This window comes from Micromys minutus (assembly GCF_963924665.1).
Source record: "Micromys minutus genome assembly, chromosome: 2".
Taxonomy (NCBI): Eukaryota; Metazoa; Chordata; class Mammalia; order Rodentia; family Muridae; genus Micromys; species Micromys minutus.
Window position 1 is genome coordinate 80,875,109 of NC_137971.1, and position 18,731 is coordinate 80,893,839.

The window sequence follows — 18,731 nt, forward strand, 5'->3', positions numbered from 1 at the left end:
TTGATTTCCTATTTCCTTTCCTTCCCTTAACTTTTTTCTTTTTCCTTCCTCCCTTTTCTCTCCCCTCTCCTTTCCTGTCTTCTCCCCTATACTTTCTTCTTCCCTCTTCTTTCCCCTTTCTTCTTTCCCTCTCCCATCTTCTCTCTCTCTCTCCCTTCTCCTCTTTTCTCCACAGTCCTTTTCTCCTTTCCCCTCCCCTCTGTCTTTCCTCTCCTCTTCCTTCCCTGCTTCTTCCTTCCTTCCTCTTTTATTTTTTTGAGACCGAATCACATTCTGTAGCCAAAGTTGTTCTCAAAGTTCTTTAACTCAAAGCAATCATTCTGCCTCAGTGTTACAAATGTTTGGATAGCAAATATAAATTAGTTATCACATCTGAGCTATTTCTAGTGTTATTTACAGTAATTATTTTTATCTCTTTTCTTTTTCTACTTGTAGATTAACTTTGCTTTCTTTTAATGTCATAAAACAAAGACTCGGCTTGCTAAGTTTAGATAAATGCTATACATTTCTCTCTAAGCACCACTTTTGCTACTTCTTCAGAATTTTGATAAACTGTACTCTTATTTTTATGTAGCAAAAAATATTTTAACATTTTCCTTGAGGTCTCTTTGTTGTTTCAGAAATATGCAGAAGCATGCTGCTAATACCTATGCATTTGTCATTTTCCTATTATTGATTAATAACACAACTCCACTTTGGTCTAAGTAAAATGTACAAATTCTCTTCTTTCAAATTTGCCTGATGTACTTTACAGCTCACAGCATGCTCAATTTTTTGACCGTTTCCTGTGAGATTAAAGGCTGTTCTGTTGGGTGGGAGGCAGTCTGTAGGTGTCAATTATGTCCAGTTGATTGATGGTGTTCAGGTCACCCATGTTCTTACTGATTTTATGCCTGCAGGATCTGTCCATTTTATGACAAAGAGATGTTAAAGTCTCCAGCTGTGAGAGTGGATCCATCTATTTCTCCAAGCAAATTTTGACTAGTGTGTTGGGATGTTCTGTTACTAGTGTATGCATATCAAGATTGGTCATGTCTTGTAGAGTTGCTAGGGACAATGGCCCCCTAACCCTGATAATGTCCACTGCTCTAAAGTGTGACCGATCTGAACTTACTGCAGATACTCCAATTTCTTCTGCACAGTGTTAACATGGCAAACCTTTCCCTACCTCATTACTTGATCTATATATCTTTATATCAACAGTGCTTTGTTTTAGATAAATTATAACTGTATATTCTGTGATTGGCCACTCTCCCCCTTTAACTTGGTGCATTTAGACCTTTGATTGTGTGTGGTTTCCATACAGTGAGATTGAGTTGTACCACTGTGCTGCTGTTGTCGGCTATGTTCTCATTCCTGCTTTTGCCTTTGATACCTTTTCTACCGGGTGTGGATCTATTAGAATTAACTTTGTAGTTTGCAAACAGTAATGGATTTGTCATGGGCCTTTAAAAATATGTATCATTGCCATGTCTTCTCATGTACTATTTCTCATGTGATCTAAATCTAGCACTTTCATGGTTCTATTTCCTCTTTTCTCTTAGCAATCAGCTACAGTTTTGTTTTGTTTTGACAAAACATTTCTCAGTCCCAGCCTAGAGTTGCAGTCTAGCTTTATAACAAATCCACGTGAACTTTCAAGTAGCTGCCCGTGTTTACTTCTAGGTCAGAAGCCATATAGTAGCAGCTCTTGTCTATGTCTTTCTGCTCAGCCTTCTGTCTGTTGCCCTTACACTTTCCCTCAGACTCAGCCACCATTAGAAAGGGCAGCTGTGCTGATATGTGCACCAAAGTGGGTCAGTTGAGCCGGAGACCAGCAGAGGCACCATTTCAGTTTCCAGGGTCCTGTACTGCTCTCTTTCCTGCATTTAAGCCACTGATAACCCCATTGGCCTCTCCCTGAAGAACAGCTTTCACTTTTCTTATGAGGCTGCTTTTGTTTGAGGAAATTATTCTCTTTCACTTTGTTTTTAAAAGGTAGCTTCATAGGGTACAGAATCCTACGTGATTTTTCTTGTTTGTTTTTTCCTCACCTGGTGGTGTGGTTTCAATGTGTTCCTCAAACTTAGCTGAAATGCAGTGATGAGACTTGAGGTCTTTATCCAGGGATTAGAGTATGTGAATGCTGTGGTGGGAAGGCGTGTCACTTACTTTTCTCTTACTGGGATAAGACCCATGGCCAAGAGCAGCTTAAAGAAATAGCAGTTCGGAATTGTAAGACCAGGAGGTTTAAAAGCACGCTCAATGTGTTAATAACGTTTGTGGAGAAAGTAGGCAGCCTGCAGAAGTAGACAAGCAACATAAGCAAAAAGATAGGAATTCTAAGAATTAAAATAAACCAATACAGTGAAATAAAAAATATGTTTGGTGACTCCCCAGCAAGCGTCATAGGTATCTGATCATCTCTGAGCTTGAGGGCACATTGGTAGACATCTCCAAAACAAAAGAGCAAGAAGGGGCAGGGGTGGTGAATAATACTGAAAACAAAGTGTCCAAACAATAATTATTGATAATTTAATGTCAAAGACCAAATCACAGAAAGAGGACACACAGAAAACACCAAAGCACACATATAAAAACCATAAAAATGGCAAACACATGTTAGTCATTTTAGGTGTTGTTTACATCTGTCTTGTGAGTTTTGCTTATGTCCACTTATGTTGTGAATTGTGCTTCATTGTGTAGTGAGCTGGGTTTGTTTCTCCCTGTGCTATGAGTTGTGGTTCTTTGTGTGTCTATGTAATGAGTTGTGGTCCTTTGGGCATCTATCTGTGTGTGAGTTTTGATTCTTTGTGTGTGACTGTCTGAATTTCCCATTTGGGGACAACAGCTTGTTGCACAATCTCTTTTCTCTGAAGGGTATAGGAAGAATTGTCTACTTTCAGTCTGTTTAGCTTTTACTTGTAGTTGGGATGGAATGGTGACTTCTGAACTTCTTATACTAATGGATTAGAAATCAGAAATTGACTGTATAGACTATAATTTCCCCTTATCTCTTTGATTAGAATCTCTAGGGAAACAGAGAACTGAACAGTAAAAGTCCATAGTTCTGTCTTCTCCCTCTTCCCACCCAGCATTTGCCTTTAATAATTACACCTGCTGGAAGTCCCTCCTGTTCTTAGACTGCTAACTGTGTAGTTGCACCATGGGTGGGGTTTAAGTGTTTAATGAGATTTATTTATACCCAACAGAATGATCAGACACTTTGTTACCTTTATTCCAGTAAGGGACATTGCATTGCATGGCATCTGAGTCTTTGTGGATCCTAACAGTCTCATTTCTGGCTTATTTCCAATACTTATACTTGGCAATATTTTCTGTGGGTATAAATAACTCAAAACACTTATTACAATTTTACTTATTTATAAATTATAAAATATTTGTGTGTGTATTTGTGTGTGTGTGTGTGTGTGTGTGTGCGCGCGTAGTCCAGAAGACAACTTGCTAGAATTGGTTTTCTCTTTGAATGTGGTAGGTCCTCTGATCAACTCAAGTCATGATGCTTGGAGACAGAGTTTCTTTTCCTGTGAGGCATCTTGCAGATCCCTATTAAGGTTTTTGTATCTGGACTATAAAGGAGACTCACCTATATATTATTTTCTCTTAAACTTCTTGAAGACTCTCATTGCAGTTTTTTTTTTTTGTAGATTATAAAGGAGATCCACTTATACATTATTTTCTCATAAACTTTTTGATCAAAATTTGTATTTGTTGGCTTCATGAGTTGAATAGTGTTTGGCTTTAGATGTTTATTGTTTATATGAGATTATTAATATTTCTTTCTTGACTCTGGAAAAATTTATCAATTTGGCAAAGTGGGGGGGTAAGAGTGACCTGGGTGATCAAATTTCTTTCTTGATATATATTTTTTCCAGAAAATTTTGTATTTTATCTAAAACTTTCAATTTATTAGCAAAAAGTTTTTCATAATAACCATGAATTGTAATATTAATCTGTCACCATCAATATTGTTTTTATGAGTGTGTGTGTTACAATGCCATGTTTTTAAAAAAGGCATATTCTATTCTTGCAGGAGTAACATAGGAATAACTTGTCCTAGATTGACCCCATCGTACAGACAGAATACTCATCAAGTGTCTTGAGAAAGTAGAAAACAGGAAAAAGAAACACCAGCATTAGTGAAAAAAGACATGCAAACCAGAAAAGTGAACATTCACACACCCGGAGCTGAGAAAGGCAGTGTTGAGAGAATGTGACTACAGACAGTGAAGTGTAGGCTAAGAAAGAAGCAAACTTAAGAACTGTAGAGTAGAAACTTTCTCAGTTAGAGCACAGAGGGGAAAGACACAAAGATGAACAGGACTGCAGGGCAGGGACTATGCAGCTGACAGTCAGCCGTGCAGCCGGAGGAGTGCCTGAAGGAGGCAGCTGAGGAAGTTTTGAAGAAGTAACTACAGAAAACTCTCAGTGTGTTTAAGAATATAAGCTTCTAGTCCCATGGAGCAGAACAAGTGTCAGCTGGTGCCTGCTCCACGTCTAAGTCTGTAAGTCTGTGCATCAGGAACATAGGTTCAGAATATAGACTTGTGAGCCTTAAATAAAAGGCTAACCCCACAGTTCAGTCATTGTTGGAGAATCTGGTGAATGTAGGGGATCTGAACAAAACTTCGAATCCCCAGGACATAATTGATGGTGACAGCACTTGGCAGATGCAAACTTATGCATAATTATTCTTTTTAAGTGAATTTGGAGTTTTGCATAAAGTTTAAGTTGTGCTATAAACAAGGCTCTGTAAAGATGAAAGGCTTAACTTTAAAAAGTGTATGTTTTCTGGTTACATGGAAAAAGATAACAAACTGACAACAAAAGAAAATTAAAAATTTCCCAAACAGTAATTAAACCACCTGGCTTATACAAACCATGGATTAATGATGGACTATCATATATAGCCACAAAGTATATTTAACTACATTGACAATAGAAAATTAATCTAACAAGAATATATCAGACCAGCTAAGACAATGCTGGAGAGAAATACAAAACTTTATGTGCACATATTAAGCAATAAATACGATTTAAAATTGATCTATAAATTCTGAAAAATCCCACCAAACCTTTGTTTTGTAAGGAAGACAATCTTAAAATGCATTTGAAACTACTAAGGATCAAGTATAGCCAAGAGCATGCTCTAATTCTGTGTGAACACCTCCGACTGCCACAGCTCTGGGAAAGCCAAAGTCAAGGAACCATCTACAGAGCAGGCAGAGTCTGGCAGGAGTTCCCCAGCCTCTCCTCACCACCCGATCCTGGGAGAAGGAAAAGAGACAGTCTTCAAACAGAGAATGTTGAAGCCACTGCACACGAAGTTTATCCTGTTCTTTGCACTCTTAGAACACAAAACAAATAAAAATGAAATTCATCTTGATTATAAAACTGGAACTATAAAACTTTTTTGATTCTTTATTTTATTTTTAAGATTATAATATAGTAACCCCCTTTTTTCCCTCCCTCTATACTTTCCCAATTAACACAAGTTACTCTTTTTAAAAATTTGTGGCTTTTTCCCCTTTAATTGTATACATATGTGTAACACTACACACACACACACACACACACACACACACACACACACACAAACATATATTGCACACAATATATGCGTATATCCCTTGCCCAGTTTCTGTAATGTTACTCACAGGTATGCTTTTAAAGCTGATAATTTATTGTTGGATTAGCAATAAAGATGGTTTCTTCTGCTCTCAGCATTCCTTGGGTGCCTGTGGTTCTTTATGTTGAGTTGTGCTTCATGGCATTTCCCCGTGTTAGCGTGTCTGTTATTTTCTTGTTCGGCTCATGTTTAAGCACTTATGTTGGTAACACTTTATGGATGCACCTTGACATTACTTGGGGACCGAATAATTTCCCTGATCCTCCAGCTCTTAAAATCTTTTTGTCTTCTGTAATGTTCCCTGAGCCTTAGGACGAAAGTTGTTTTGTAGAAATTGTCACTGGGACTGGGCTCCAGGACTCTGCGTTTTAATTCTATGTAGTTTTCTGCAATGGTCTTTGTTGCAAAGAAAAGTTTCCTAGATGAGAGGCAAGGACTCCACTTATCTGTAGGTAGAAGGATCAACATTGGTAATGTAGTCAGGGAATATACTAGTTTAGAAGCATGGTATTGTGGGTGCTCTACCAAGATCCATGACTTCATTAGCCTTGAGTAGCTGGCTAGGTTTCCAGTACCAGGTATAGTATCCTTTTTATTGAGCAGGTCTTAAATTTAATGACAGAGCTGCTAGTTACTGCCAAGGTATGCATGCAGCTACTGCACTCTTACTGTGCCATGCAACGCTGGGCATTGCTGAAGGTGTCATAGCATTGTTGGTTGCTTCTAATCTTAGTGTAGACAACATTTCATAGGCCTTAGAAATACTAGTCAGAAAGGAAAAAGTTTATAATTGTGTTATACCAAAATAAAGTCTGCAGCTCATCAAGAGGCACCTTACAGGGTAAGTTAGGTGTAGAGTAGAGAAGGCAAAATGTTTGTGATATATATTTTGACAGGCTTGACATACTTAGAGATTTAAATTATATAGATACAGATATAATATATGATATCAGTTGATAAAAACTTATAAAAATATAAAAACCTACCAAGAAAAAGACAAATAATACAAATGTCACTGAAACTATTCTGTCAACACTTGTGTTCAGTAAGAATGGATTTTTTTACTACTTCTAGACATTTTCAGAGTTTGGAGTTAATCACATTGGAGGAATACAAAGTGGTGTTACAGGCATTTCTTGCCCTCCTACAACTTAATGTTATGTTAAATGGAGTGAACTTGACCATGTATTTGGCTGCACAGTGCTGAGAACTGATAAGTGGCAGTGGTAATAGACACAGGAGCTTTAAACCTCAGAGTTAAAACCTGACCAGAAGATAACAAGCAAACAGAAAGATGGCGAGTACTATTTTTCTATCTAGATAATGAACTTTGATATTTGAAGTAGTGAATCAGTGTAGGCAATGTAGAATAGTAGATGGTGGTATATGTGCGTGTGCATACATGCATGCATATGTATGTGTGTATAAGAGGGAGGTGTGGTCAGGAGGATGTCACATGAGAATGGTTGAGAAAGCACTAGGCATGCAGAAGGGAGTGGGACAGTTTTTGAAGACTTATCAAAATATGGCAAAACTAAGAGATTCATATAGGAGCCACCATTAGGGCCATAATGATGGGACCTGAAACCCCTGGACAGCACAGCCTTCTATTGTGGTGCCCTTTCATGGGGTGCCAATACATAATGAAATAGACTAAGGAGGGGTGTCATTAGTGGAAGCTTATTTTACACTTTAACTTGATAACAGTTCCCCAGGAAGTAGTTTGTATGAAGCATAGAAACTGGAAGTCTGTTATGCTCAGATATGCCTTTTTTTTTTTAACATTGTTACACCGAGCCTCTGCTTTCACTTTGTTTCTGCTGCGTTTTCAGTGGGTAGCATCAAGTTCAGAAATACTGAGCTCTGTAAAGGACTAGCTTTGGTCAGCATTGCTGCTTAAGGCCTTTGCATGCTCTTCAATTCAGAAACTCACTTCAAGGCTTACACCCTACATGTTTAATGCATGTTGTAATGCATGCTTGTTTCTGTGTGATTCAAACTTTGAACATAACACATTTACATGTATCTCATACTCTTTCATGTATATCACACTCTTTGAGCGTAGTACACCTACGTGTATATCACATTCTTTTGTAACGGTTTTCATATTGTTTAGATTTTTGTTTGTTTTTTTGTTTGTGGAGACAGGGTTTCTTCGTGTAGCCTTGGCTATCCTGGAACTTGCTCAGTAGACCAGGCTGGCTTCCGACTCATAGAGATCTATCTACCTGTCTGTGACTCCTGAATCCTAGACCATGCTATGATCCCTGGCTTGTTGAGACATTTTTACAGCCAACTTGCAGACACTTAAGTGAATACAGCATATTGGCTTACCGCAGCAAGGCCGGGAATTGCATTTGACTTCCACATCAGATGGTACAATATGATATAAGGCATCATGCTCTCTGCTCTTCACGTCTGTGTGGATTTTCTCTTAGGGCAGTCAGGGTCTGTCTGTGTGGTCCACAGCAATCCCAAGTCCACACACTTCTTGCTTCTGACCTGAGCATGCGAGAGGCTTTCAATAGTCCCAGATGAGCATTCTGATGAATCTCGTTCTCTGTGAGGTCAGGGGGAGCAATAGAAAGCAGAGAAAAGGTCCACAGTTGGAAACTCCTGTGGTGGTGATGCTTTGATGAACAGGCCAGGGGATGAGCAGGTAAGATGCACAAGATGGCACAGCATTCAGAGTGTTGGAGAGACATAGCTCAGTGGCTGAGGACCTCAGTTTGATCTCCAGAACCCGAGTGAAAACCCACTCAGAGCAGGGCACAAATGCAAGGGTGGCAGAGACAAGAAGATCCCTGGGACTCACTGGCCAACTGCTCCACAGGAACTGAGCCCTAAGTTCAGTGAGAGACACTCTCTTAAAAAATATGTGGAGATCAGAGGAGGAATACACCAGATGTCTACCTTTGGCTTCTATACAGAGCCCCCCAAACACAGGGATATATATATACTAGAGTCATAGAATTAAAAATGCGTTCTCATGAAAAGGAATGTAGGATTTGGAGGCTGTAACTCAGTTGGTAGAGTACTTGTCTAATGGGTACAAGTCCCTCAGTTAGAACCCTAGCCCTTTATAGACAGCATGGAGGGTCATTTTGGGCGACATAGGGAGTTCTAGGCTAGGTTAGCCTGAAATACGGGAGGTCCTGTTTAAAAATACAAAAGCAAACAAACAAATGGAACAATGGACACATTAGATACACAAAAATAAATACATTGCAATCACAATATTTTTTAAAATCCGGTATGTAAGAATCTGACATAGTTGATGACTATCTGTAACAGGATCAGCAGTGACTAAAGTGGAAATGTCACCGGTAGGATATAGTTTAGCAGTATGGCTACCTCCAGGTTCTAAAAGACATTTCTGTTACATTAAAGCAGTGTAGCATCCGGGAGTCTCCTCTGCAAGAGGCGGCAGTGGAGAACCAAGGCCTCAGGCTACACCTGCGGCATTCAGGTGGCAAAAAGGAACCAGTCTTGGAATAAATGACCTGTTGAGTTTGAGGCATTTTTGAAAGAACTTAGTACTGGTTGCTTAGTGAATGGTATTTAAAAAAGGAAAGCTTTCAGTTTAAACGAGATGGAAAAAGCAAAATGGAGGGCGGGGAACACTAGCCAAGCACCGTGTAAAGCAGACTGAGCTGCTGGGCACCACTGATTTTCCCTGAGTAGCCTGTATTCTTGGCACCCCTGTCCAAAGAGTGAGTGCTTGAGTCTATATCTGAAGCTACTGTTAGCGAGTGTAAAAGTGCCCCTCTCCCACTGCGGGCTGCTGCGCTGCACAGACCATAGCTGTGATGTTTAAACAGTGATTTACATAGTCTTCGGCAAAGCAGGCTATGAAGCACAGTGGAGCTGACACCATCTGTCTGAAGTCAGCGATGCCAGCAGCTTTCTCCTTTTAACTCCTTTCTAAGTCATTCCGAAATGAGGCTGTGGTAGCTCCAGCACCAGGCTGTGAGCCCTGGAGTCACCTGTGGTGTGTCCTTCCTTTCCTGTGCTGTCCCCTGCAGTGGCCATGCTTTGATGAACAGGCAAGAGGAATTGGGTTGGGAATGAGCCACAGTCTCCTGTTTTAGGTGCTAGGAGCCTTGGTGAGCAGATGAGAGAGATGGCATTTACCTGCTCATATAGAACAGTGTGACTGTTGTGAACGTATGCTTAGTGCCAGTTGTCAGGGATGCCTAAGAAAAACTCTGCTCGATAAAAATAGTACCTGGAGAAAAGATTGCCCCCGACATGAAAATGCTTGCACGTGAGACTGGCAGGTTAGATGTGGGACCTCTGTGTCCCTGGGAACATCCCAGAGTCTTGCATCTAACAGTCCTAACAATGTTTCCAACACCTTGATTTCATCCCCTATATGCTGTCTCCTGCAAGCACGCCCCCTCACTCACAGCATATTGTTCAGTAAAGTGGCTGTGGAATTAACATTTTTCCTGGAAGAACTATATCTGATTTAATGACCAAATCATTTTAAGGCAGCACAACAGAATTTTACAGGAACGAAATCTCTCCCTTCACACCGATCATGCGTGTTTTACTCGAGTATTGAGTCATTAGCATGTTTATAATGGTTCTAATTTAGCACAACATTTTCTGAATTTTATCCTTGAGTCATTTACAAATTGTTCTTATTGAGTAAACAAAGGGAACAGATTGCATTTTATACTTAGCAATTTATCTGAAAGAAGAGGGGAGGGTTAATTGTTTTAAAGTTTTGGTCTGTTTGGGGAAGTGAGCCTGCTTTCTCATTGCTAGGCATGCATGCCTTCCTTACTGTCTCTTTGGATGGAGGGTATGCTGTGGAGGAGGGAAATGAAGATGAAGGAGTAGGCCAAGGTTGGCCACTCCCACAGGGGAGTGTGGAGCACAAGGGGGCTGGCACGAGATTATCCCAAACAGTTGGTGCATTCCTTAATGATCAAGTGCTTGACAAGTCCAGTCCTTCCTGGCAGAGCATCTGTGTTGATGTTTATACCGCTGCCGTCCCTGCTGTATGGGAAAGACATGCTTTCTCTGCTGCTTGCCTAAAAATAGGATGGAGCATAGCATTGTATGAGATATTTTAAGATAGCAGAAACATTTAAGAGGTTAAAGGTTTGGCTCTCAGATCAGAAAAGCTCAGTGATATAGTGTGCACTGTTCTTTCCACCCTGGATTTTCTGTGGAGTTGGTTGGCGATCTGCACACTGGTTAGAGAAGTTATTTCTAGGTTTGTTTGGTTCAGTCTGAAAAACACACTCTGTGGGCTTTTCTGTCAGCTCCTTGCATGAAGAGCTTGCTTGAAAACAGACTCTATTTATACCCCTTGTTCTTATTTGGAAAGTCAGTTGTTTCAGTGTGTGTGTGTGTGTGTGTGTGTGTGTGTGTGTGTGTGTGTGTGTATGGACAGTCATCATGGAGCATTTCTTTGTATGTTATAGTGACTTCAAAATAAAACTGGCACATTTTAGTGTCTAATTATTTTTAGTGAGCTTGGAGGGTTTTAATTAAAATTTAAGAGTGCTCTTCAAGCTCTCCAAGCTCCAATTTTATCCCACTGTACTGTGGAGCTCTTGCCACTGTGTGAAAAGATGTGCAGTGTCTGATGACTGTATCCGTACGTCCCCAGCAAAAGCACTGGGGGCTGCTGAGGAGCCACTGGACATACACTGTCAGGGTTAGCTGGAGACTAAAGTTATGGCACTTCAGATAAATTATCAGTGTTTAGGAATATAGTGACTGCATTTGAAACAGACGATTCCAATGGTAAAATGAACGGATGCCTTCACAATTGTCTTAAGCATCACTGAAGCACACGTTTCTTCTAATGTGTACACAGGGACCTAAGCGTTTGATTCTTCACCAGAATATTTGAAAGATATTTTCTGTCTGGTGTTCGTGATATTTTAGCCCTCTGATTTTCAGTATGGCATAGAAATAAAGGAGTAACAAACGTTTACTCACAGATAAACTGTTTCAAAGTATATGAGACATTTCCCATTATTCTGTTTCCTTCCTTGGCTTTAATTATAATTTATTTACTCTCTGACACAAGATAAACCTTTATCACAGTACTCCTGAAGCTGTTTTTAAATATATATATATTAGGAGTAATTAAAAACCTTTCCTAAAATATCAGTGCACAGATTAATTCCACCTTGAACTTCTGCTATTCGATAAAGTTTGTTATTAGCTAGTACATCAGCACACCATGTGATCACAGCCTTTCCTCAGCCCAAAGCCTCAGTTTCTAAGAAGTAGAACCACATTTTTACAGTGTATTTTAAATAAAATCAGTCTTTCTTTTACTAGAAAAAAAGTTTAGAATATATTTCCTGAGAGATAAAAACTTAAATTTGAAAAAAATAAGCAAGCAAACAAAAATCCCCAAACTCACCCCCCAAATCAGCCTACCCACAGCTATATCACTCATTACTAGTTTAGAGATACAGAATCTCTACAGCTTTACTTCAAATGGCAAACAGATTTCCACCATTCATAAATTAATAGGCAAAGTAGCCCAAGGGCTCGGGTTTCCCCGAGTAGGGGTGGGTAGGGTGACCTCTGATGACCTGCTGCTCACTATGGAAGTTATACCTGTTCTTAATGTGTTTACATTGTGGGGCTACTGCGTAACAAACATAGTGTTATGGTCCTTTTTCTCAGTCTTGAAGAGTCATTTGGTTCTGTAGCTGCAGACAGCTCAGTCACAGAAGTTTGAACAATCAAACTTAAATAATGAAATTTACTGTCACTGTCTCCTTGAGTGGAGAGGTTTTTTTTTTGTTTTTTTGTTTTTTTGTTTTTTTTTCAGATAAATCGAATAAAACATTTACTCCACTACAGAACCCTAAACTGTTTACGGGACATTTGTTTTTGCCCCCATTTAGAAACACTGTGACTGTTGTATTGAAGGCACTCTCTGTCTTGCTCTTTCTGTGTGGAGTATACGGTCTCCTTTATGTAGTTTTCCCTCTTTGATCTATGAAGTTGTGCTGAATCACAATGGGACAAAGTCTGCTCTGACCAGCTGCCTCCTGCTAATGTGCTGGGAGGCTGTTGTGGAATGGGAAGGGAGCATCCCATTTAACCTGCATCCTTACCAGACACGGAGTGAGTTAGTCCAGTCCATGGGTTCTTGCACAATACAAATTTTCATGTTTAACTTTGGACCATTTATAGGTTTCCTCATCTCAGATCAGAAAGTCCTCCAGGACAGAGTGGCTGGGTGACGACCAGCTTCTGGCTCTTCACACTCATCTCACTTGCTTTACTCTACAGCACCAACGTGGTTCTAGAGGGTCTGGCAGCTAATTTCAAGTCTTCTAGAATTAAGATCAAAGGATGATGAAGTTGTATGTAGTGACTATTAATGCCCCCAGATAATATTATCTGTGGTTGTTATTAAATATCTTCCTGTTTATAAATGCGGACACACGAAGCTTGTTTTATCTTTTCATTCAGCTTTTTCTCCTTAAGCAGGAGCTGGTGTAGCTAGATCTCTGTGTTAGCAAGGATGGATGTTTTAGTAGAAAGTCACATGTTTTGGAGCCCGTGACTGTATAGCTCTTCTCTGAAGCCTCTGGGTTTATGCTGGAGCATCTGTTCCCGTTGTCCATAGAGCTCTCTTCATCTCCCATGGAGTTTTAGCATTCTTTCCTGGGATCTCTGGGGTATTTTAAACCTATTTATAGAAATTATAAGACATGCTTTTACATTGTGTGTGTGTGTGTGTGTGTGTGTGTGTGTGTGTGTGTATGTATATGGTGTGTGTGTGTGTGTGTTTGTGTGTGTGTGTGTGTGTGTGTGTGTATGTATATGGTGTGTGTGTGTGTGTGTTTGTGTGTGTATATATATGGTGTGTGTGTGTGTTTGTGTGAACTAGACTTTGTTATAACTTTTGCTATACTGGGGTTTTGTCTGATGGGTATAACATCTTAACTTCAATTTGGGACTCCTGCACCCATTCTAGTGAGCATCAGTTTAATGTAATGACAGAATCTACAATGAAAATGTAGCAAATCCTAGTAAAGTGTAAAACTGAAGACTGTTAATTGATCTGTCTCACTGTTATCTAATGTTATAACCATTTGGTCTGACTGGAGAAACAATAAGGCCTGGCATGCATGCCTTTGAAGATTTGCTGCTTGGCTCTGTAAATTTATTCTTTACATTAGAAAAAATCCAGGTCCTGAACAAACCACATGCTGCATTTCTGATGTGATAGAGAGAAGGCAGGGAGGGGCAGGGGCTCTCACTTAATAGCCCCTCTATGTAGACAGGCCTCGGCCCTGTGACAGCATCAGCCCTTTCATGGCACTAGATCTGGATTCTATCCATTCCCTGATTGATTGATCTAGTCACAAACAAACGTTAATTGTTTTCAGCAATACTTTCTAATCATGTGAAGGTCTTCTCGTCTCTTCAGCAGAACCATTGCCCTTTGCAAAGCTTATCTAGCCTCTAAAGCCCTTTAGAGCCATCCTGACCTAACCGTCAGTCTGAAAAATTCAAGGCGAATTTGGAAGCTAAAGGGGAAAAACCTGAAAGGGAAAAGGCCCAAAGGATAGGTTCTGATGTGGGGGAGAAGGAACATTTGGAACTGGAGAAACCATTTTAAATATAATTTAAAAAGAAACTTATCAGGATTTTGACACTTGGAATGCTAAAGTTTAATGGGAGTTTTAAAATCTAAATTCCCTGGAAACATGGCCTATTTGTTGAGAGCTGAATCTTGGAAAGGTTCACACAGAAAATGGTAAGCAGGAGGTTTGCTTGTGAGTCTGTCTGAATCCTGAGAAGAAAACAACACACACAGGAGAAAAGAGATTGTTAGTACAGTGTTCTCATGTTTTGTACTTCTTTAATATTATTAATCTTTATAAATACATATATACTTACTGTGATCTACAACATTATTTTAAAGTGCAAAAGTGTAGACAGTATTTAAGCAGGTTTTTTAAAAATAAACATAAGCATTACTTTTTGTATAAAAGTTTTGGGAGATTTCACATTAGGGCATAAAGAGCATCTTGGTTTTATTTACTTGTCTAATTTTTAGTTTTTCAAAAGTTGAATTTCTTTTTGACATGCCAAGTGGTTACAGGTCAGTTGGCTTCTTCTCCCTTAACAATTTATCAGTGTTCCTTGCACAGCATATAAATTTTGCTTAACCTTTACAAAAAAACCACCCGGGCAAAAAGAAATATCATCTAAATTTAAAGCCACAGAGAGGAGCCTTTGTTCTGTCTTATCAGCCTGATAAATTATAAACATTGATTAATATTGCTAGAATTAGGCTGCTAAGCATGGATTACAGAACACTATCACTCTGGGTCAATAGTTTACCTTAGTCATGGTGTTTTATTATAGAGCAATGGCAAAAATAAAAGAACAGCAACGGAAACAGCATTTGTTGGTTTACCAAGAAGCCAGTTGCTCAGGCAGCTAGCCCTCTGAGTCCATTGCACACATCTTTAACCTTTGCTTTTGTATTTTAATAGATTCCTCCTGCATGGAAAAACTACTTTCAAAAGATTGGAAGGAAAAAATGGAAAGACTAAACACGAGTGAACTTCTTGGAGAAATCAAAGGTAAAATATGAAAAGCATCAAATGTGTTCAGGTGTTGCTTCACATACCTCATGCAGCTGCTGGTCTTTGTGCCAGGACCCTAAATTCTCATTTCTAAATTACTAAGTACAGATAGCTACTCTTCTTTCCATGGAGGAGTAGATTCAACGCATCCCTGAATGTCTTCTCTTTAAAGTGAGCCCTGTGGACATCTGCTGCCCCTGTGTCAGTGAACAAGTTACCTTGTCAATCTACTTGACAAAAATGACAGAGAGGAATTTTGGAAGAACAGTTGGAAATACAGTTTGTTCTCTTAGAACTATAGTACTAGCACAGTTTATAGATTAAAGTTATTTGTGTGATCCCCCCCCCCCCCGCCGCAAATTGGCTCTCTATAAAATCCAAACAAAAGCAGATGGAATATGCCTTACATCACCTTTTATGGGTGATTTTGGAGACCTATTTACCTTGGTTCCCATCCTGCCCATATCACTTTATGCCTGAGTAGTTTTGGCTAAACACTGGAGTTTCCTACATCTTGATCTTCTTCTCCATAGAGGCGATAGGAGCATCTAATTTATATGCTCAGAGAGAGAGAGAGAGAGAGAGAGAGAGAGAGAGAGAGAGAGAGAGAGAGAGAGAGAGAGAGAGAGAGAGAGAGAGAGAGAACACAGGAATAAAGGTCTTGCAACTGTATCACTTGGCACTGAGCATAGTTTGGGTGAATGCAGGTTACTGTTAGTATGTTAACTGCTAATACTGTTAAACTGTTAATAAAAGACTGGAAACTGATTTACAGCAAAGAAGAGTTCTAGGTCTTAGCATTTCCTGCCCTTGGAAACAAAAATATCTTTGTTTTCTAATTAACTTATTTTTGTGGTTCTGGGAACTGGACTAGACAGGAAGCAGACAAGGTGTGAAAACCCCTGTAGATTCATCCCCTGCCTGTATGTTATCCTTCTAAAACAACAAGAAATGGAGAAGTACAGTACATTTCAGCATTGCTAGCTTGTGAGCAAAATGTCTGTACTTCTAGACTAATCCCGGTCTTGTGTGGACGCTTTTCTGGAGGAGAAGTGTTCATTTTCTTATACTTCTGTGTCACAGGAGAAAGCTAGCGCCCCTATAAATGCTGTCAGTCATCATCCACAAAGTTCAACCCTCTATTTGCACAAACACTTCAGGGGCTTAATCACATTAGTTCTCTGGATATAGCAAACAATTTTGGGTCATTTAGCTCAGTTAAGGCAGCCATTTGGTAGTAGATACTTGATGAAAATGTTATTTCTAATTTATTTTAAAAAGTTGATAGAGCTCTTGTTCTATTCAACGCAAATGCAGAGAACAGTTGTTCTTCCCAAAGAGTAATTAATAGCTCATTCCATTAACTAACATGGTGTCAGAATCAAGTGGAAATGGAATATTATTTTGAATTTTACTGCTTCTGTTTTGTACTCCTAAAGGCAATTTGCCATTTTGGAAAAAACAGAATCTCAACATAACTGATGGGCAGAAAGAAAAGTCATTATGACATATTCTCCATCCAGCTGCAGTCACACGGCTGTGGGACTTCACATGTCATCTTGTGCTTTCTTCTCTTTCCAGAGCCATTGTTTTTATAGCAGTGAGGACAGAAATGGCTTAGGCCAAGGCAAGCATTTGCCAACATGAGTGATGGGGGTGGGAGTGTCTTGCTTTCTACCATCAGCATGGAATCTAACATTTTATTATCTCCATTCTCATACACTTTGGCTTCTTATACACACCAGGGTGTCTTTCCTTTCATACCTTTGCTTTTATTTATATTTAATTCTAATTATGAATTTAAAAATTCAGAAATCCCCAAAAGTTTCAGATGTCCACAATGTGTAATGCTCAAAAGTGAAACATACACAATGAAGCCTTTCTATTTCTCTGGAGGCCTATAGCTTCCAGTGGTGAGCTATTATGAATTTTACAAACATAAATTATAATATTCTTACTGAATTTTCCTTTTAACTTATTCTCCATTTTTTCATATATTTTTGCATTTTGTCACCACATACATACATATAAAAATATATCAATTATACACTAATTTAGACATTAAAATTGGTAAAGTTCAAGCAGTTTGGTAAAATTCAAGCACTTTGGTTTAACCAATGCTGAGAGGACACACTCTTTTTGTTCTATGTGCCATGGTCAGCTGCATACCTATGCCCAGGGCCATCTCTCTGATGGTTTAAAGGTGATCTACCCTTTGAGGATTATGTACTGTTGTCAGTTATCAGTAGCTCCTATCTTAAGCATTGTGGATCATGTGTGTTCTATCTTTGCCTCAATTCCAAAATTCATAGATATTTATTTGTAAGAAATAGAACACAACATACAATTAAAAAAATTCTTTAATTTTGCATGAATCTGTGCATGTTTTCTGTTTTAACTTTTTATACCCTAAGTTTTGTATAAAGTTAGTGTGCCCCACCCCCATGCTTCTGCTTCAAGCAGGCTTTCATTTGGATAGTGATTAAAAATCGTCTTTGGCAAAAACGTGGCATAAACTGAGCTTGCCCTGTCCACCAAGCTGGTTCACTTAACACCAAGCTGCTCATTTCCCTCTAGAGGACTTGTCCCATGCTTGCCAGCTGCCAGAACTTGAGACCTCTTGGGTACATTTAATAGCATCACATCCTGGCACATACATGCCTTCTTTTTCCCTTTAAATGTTTGGCTTTGTTGAAGTTTGTTTGGGTAGGTGTCTCCCACTCTTGAGATTAGATACCGTTCTGCATATTTTCTTCCAATTAGTTGGTTCTGTGTTGAAACATTTAACTTTTTCTTCCCTCCCCCTTTCTTTCCTTCTGAATATATTTAGATGTATAATGTCAGCTAGAGTTATAGGTTTTAAAAAGAAACAGTTAAAAAACAGCATACATTGTGACTGAATGCTGTGATCACTCTTCACTTGGAATAGTATTTTTTTCTTTCATTTTATTATACATTTAAAACCATTTATATAATTTTTTACTAGTGCTTTAGTAATAAATATCATATATTTCATATTTATCATAACTTTTATAAAGATATTTTCACACTTTAAAAAATGTTTATCTTGGATTGTTTTATATCATTGTGTTAATTAACATTAAAAACTGTTAGATGAACAGACATCTTTATAAAATAACAGATTTTCATTGGGAACAATTTATTCACTTCTTTGAAGATTTATTAATTCGTGTGTGTGTGTGTGTGTGTGTGTGTGTGTGTTTTGTTTGCATGTATGTGCATGCAGTACCCACTGAGGCCAAAAGAAGGCACTAGATTCCCTGGAACTGGAGTTACAGTTTTGAACCACCATGAGGGTGCTGGGAACAGAACTCAGGTCACCTACGCTCATGCCCTTAACCTCTGAACTATCTCTCCATCCCCTAACCAATTCTTGTAGGTCCCTCAGGAACATTTTGGTTTTAATTCTGCACATTTCCTTTTATGTTTTATCCTTCAATATTATTTTTCTTCTGTTACTGTATTTAGAGATTATAATAAGATTTGCA

The 18,731-nt window shown here is 39.0% G+C and overlaps 1 protein-coding gene across 8 annotated transcripts in view; it reads left to right on the top strand.

Annotated features, from left to right (window-relative positions):
* SOX6 (SRY-box transcription factor 6) overlaps window positions 1–18,731 on the top strand; it is a 528,984-nt gene that overhangs the window by 301,628 nt on the left and 208,625 nt on the right. For all 8 annotated transcript variants that reach the window (XM_080912300.1, XM_080912306.1, XM_080912305.1 and 5 more), the window contains exon 5: window positions 15,130–15,219. In XM_080912300.1, coding sequence (XP_080768426.1) covers window positions 15,130–15,219 — 90 coding nt within the window. The remainder of the gene's footprint in view (window positions 1–15,129; window positions 15,220–18,731) is intronic.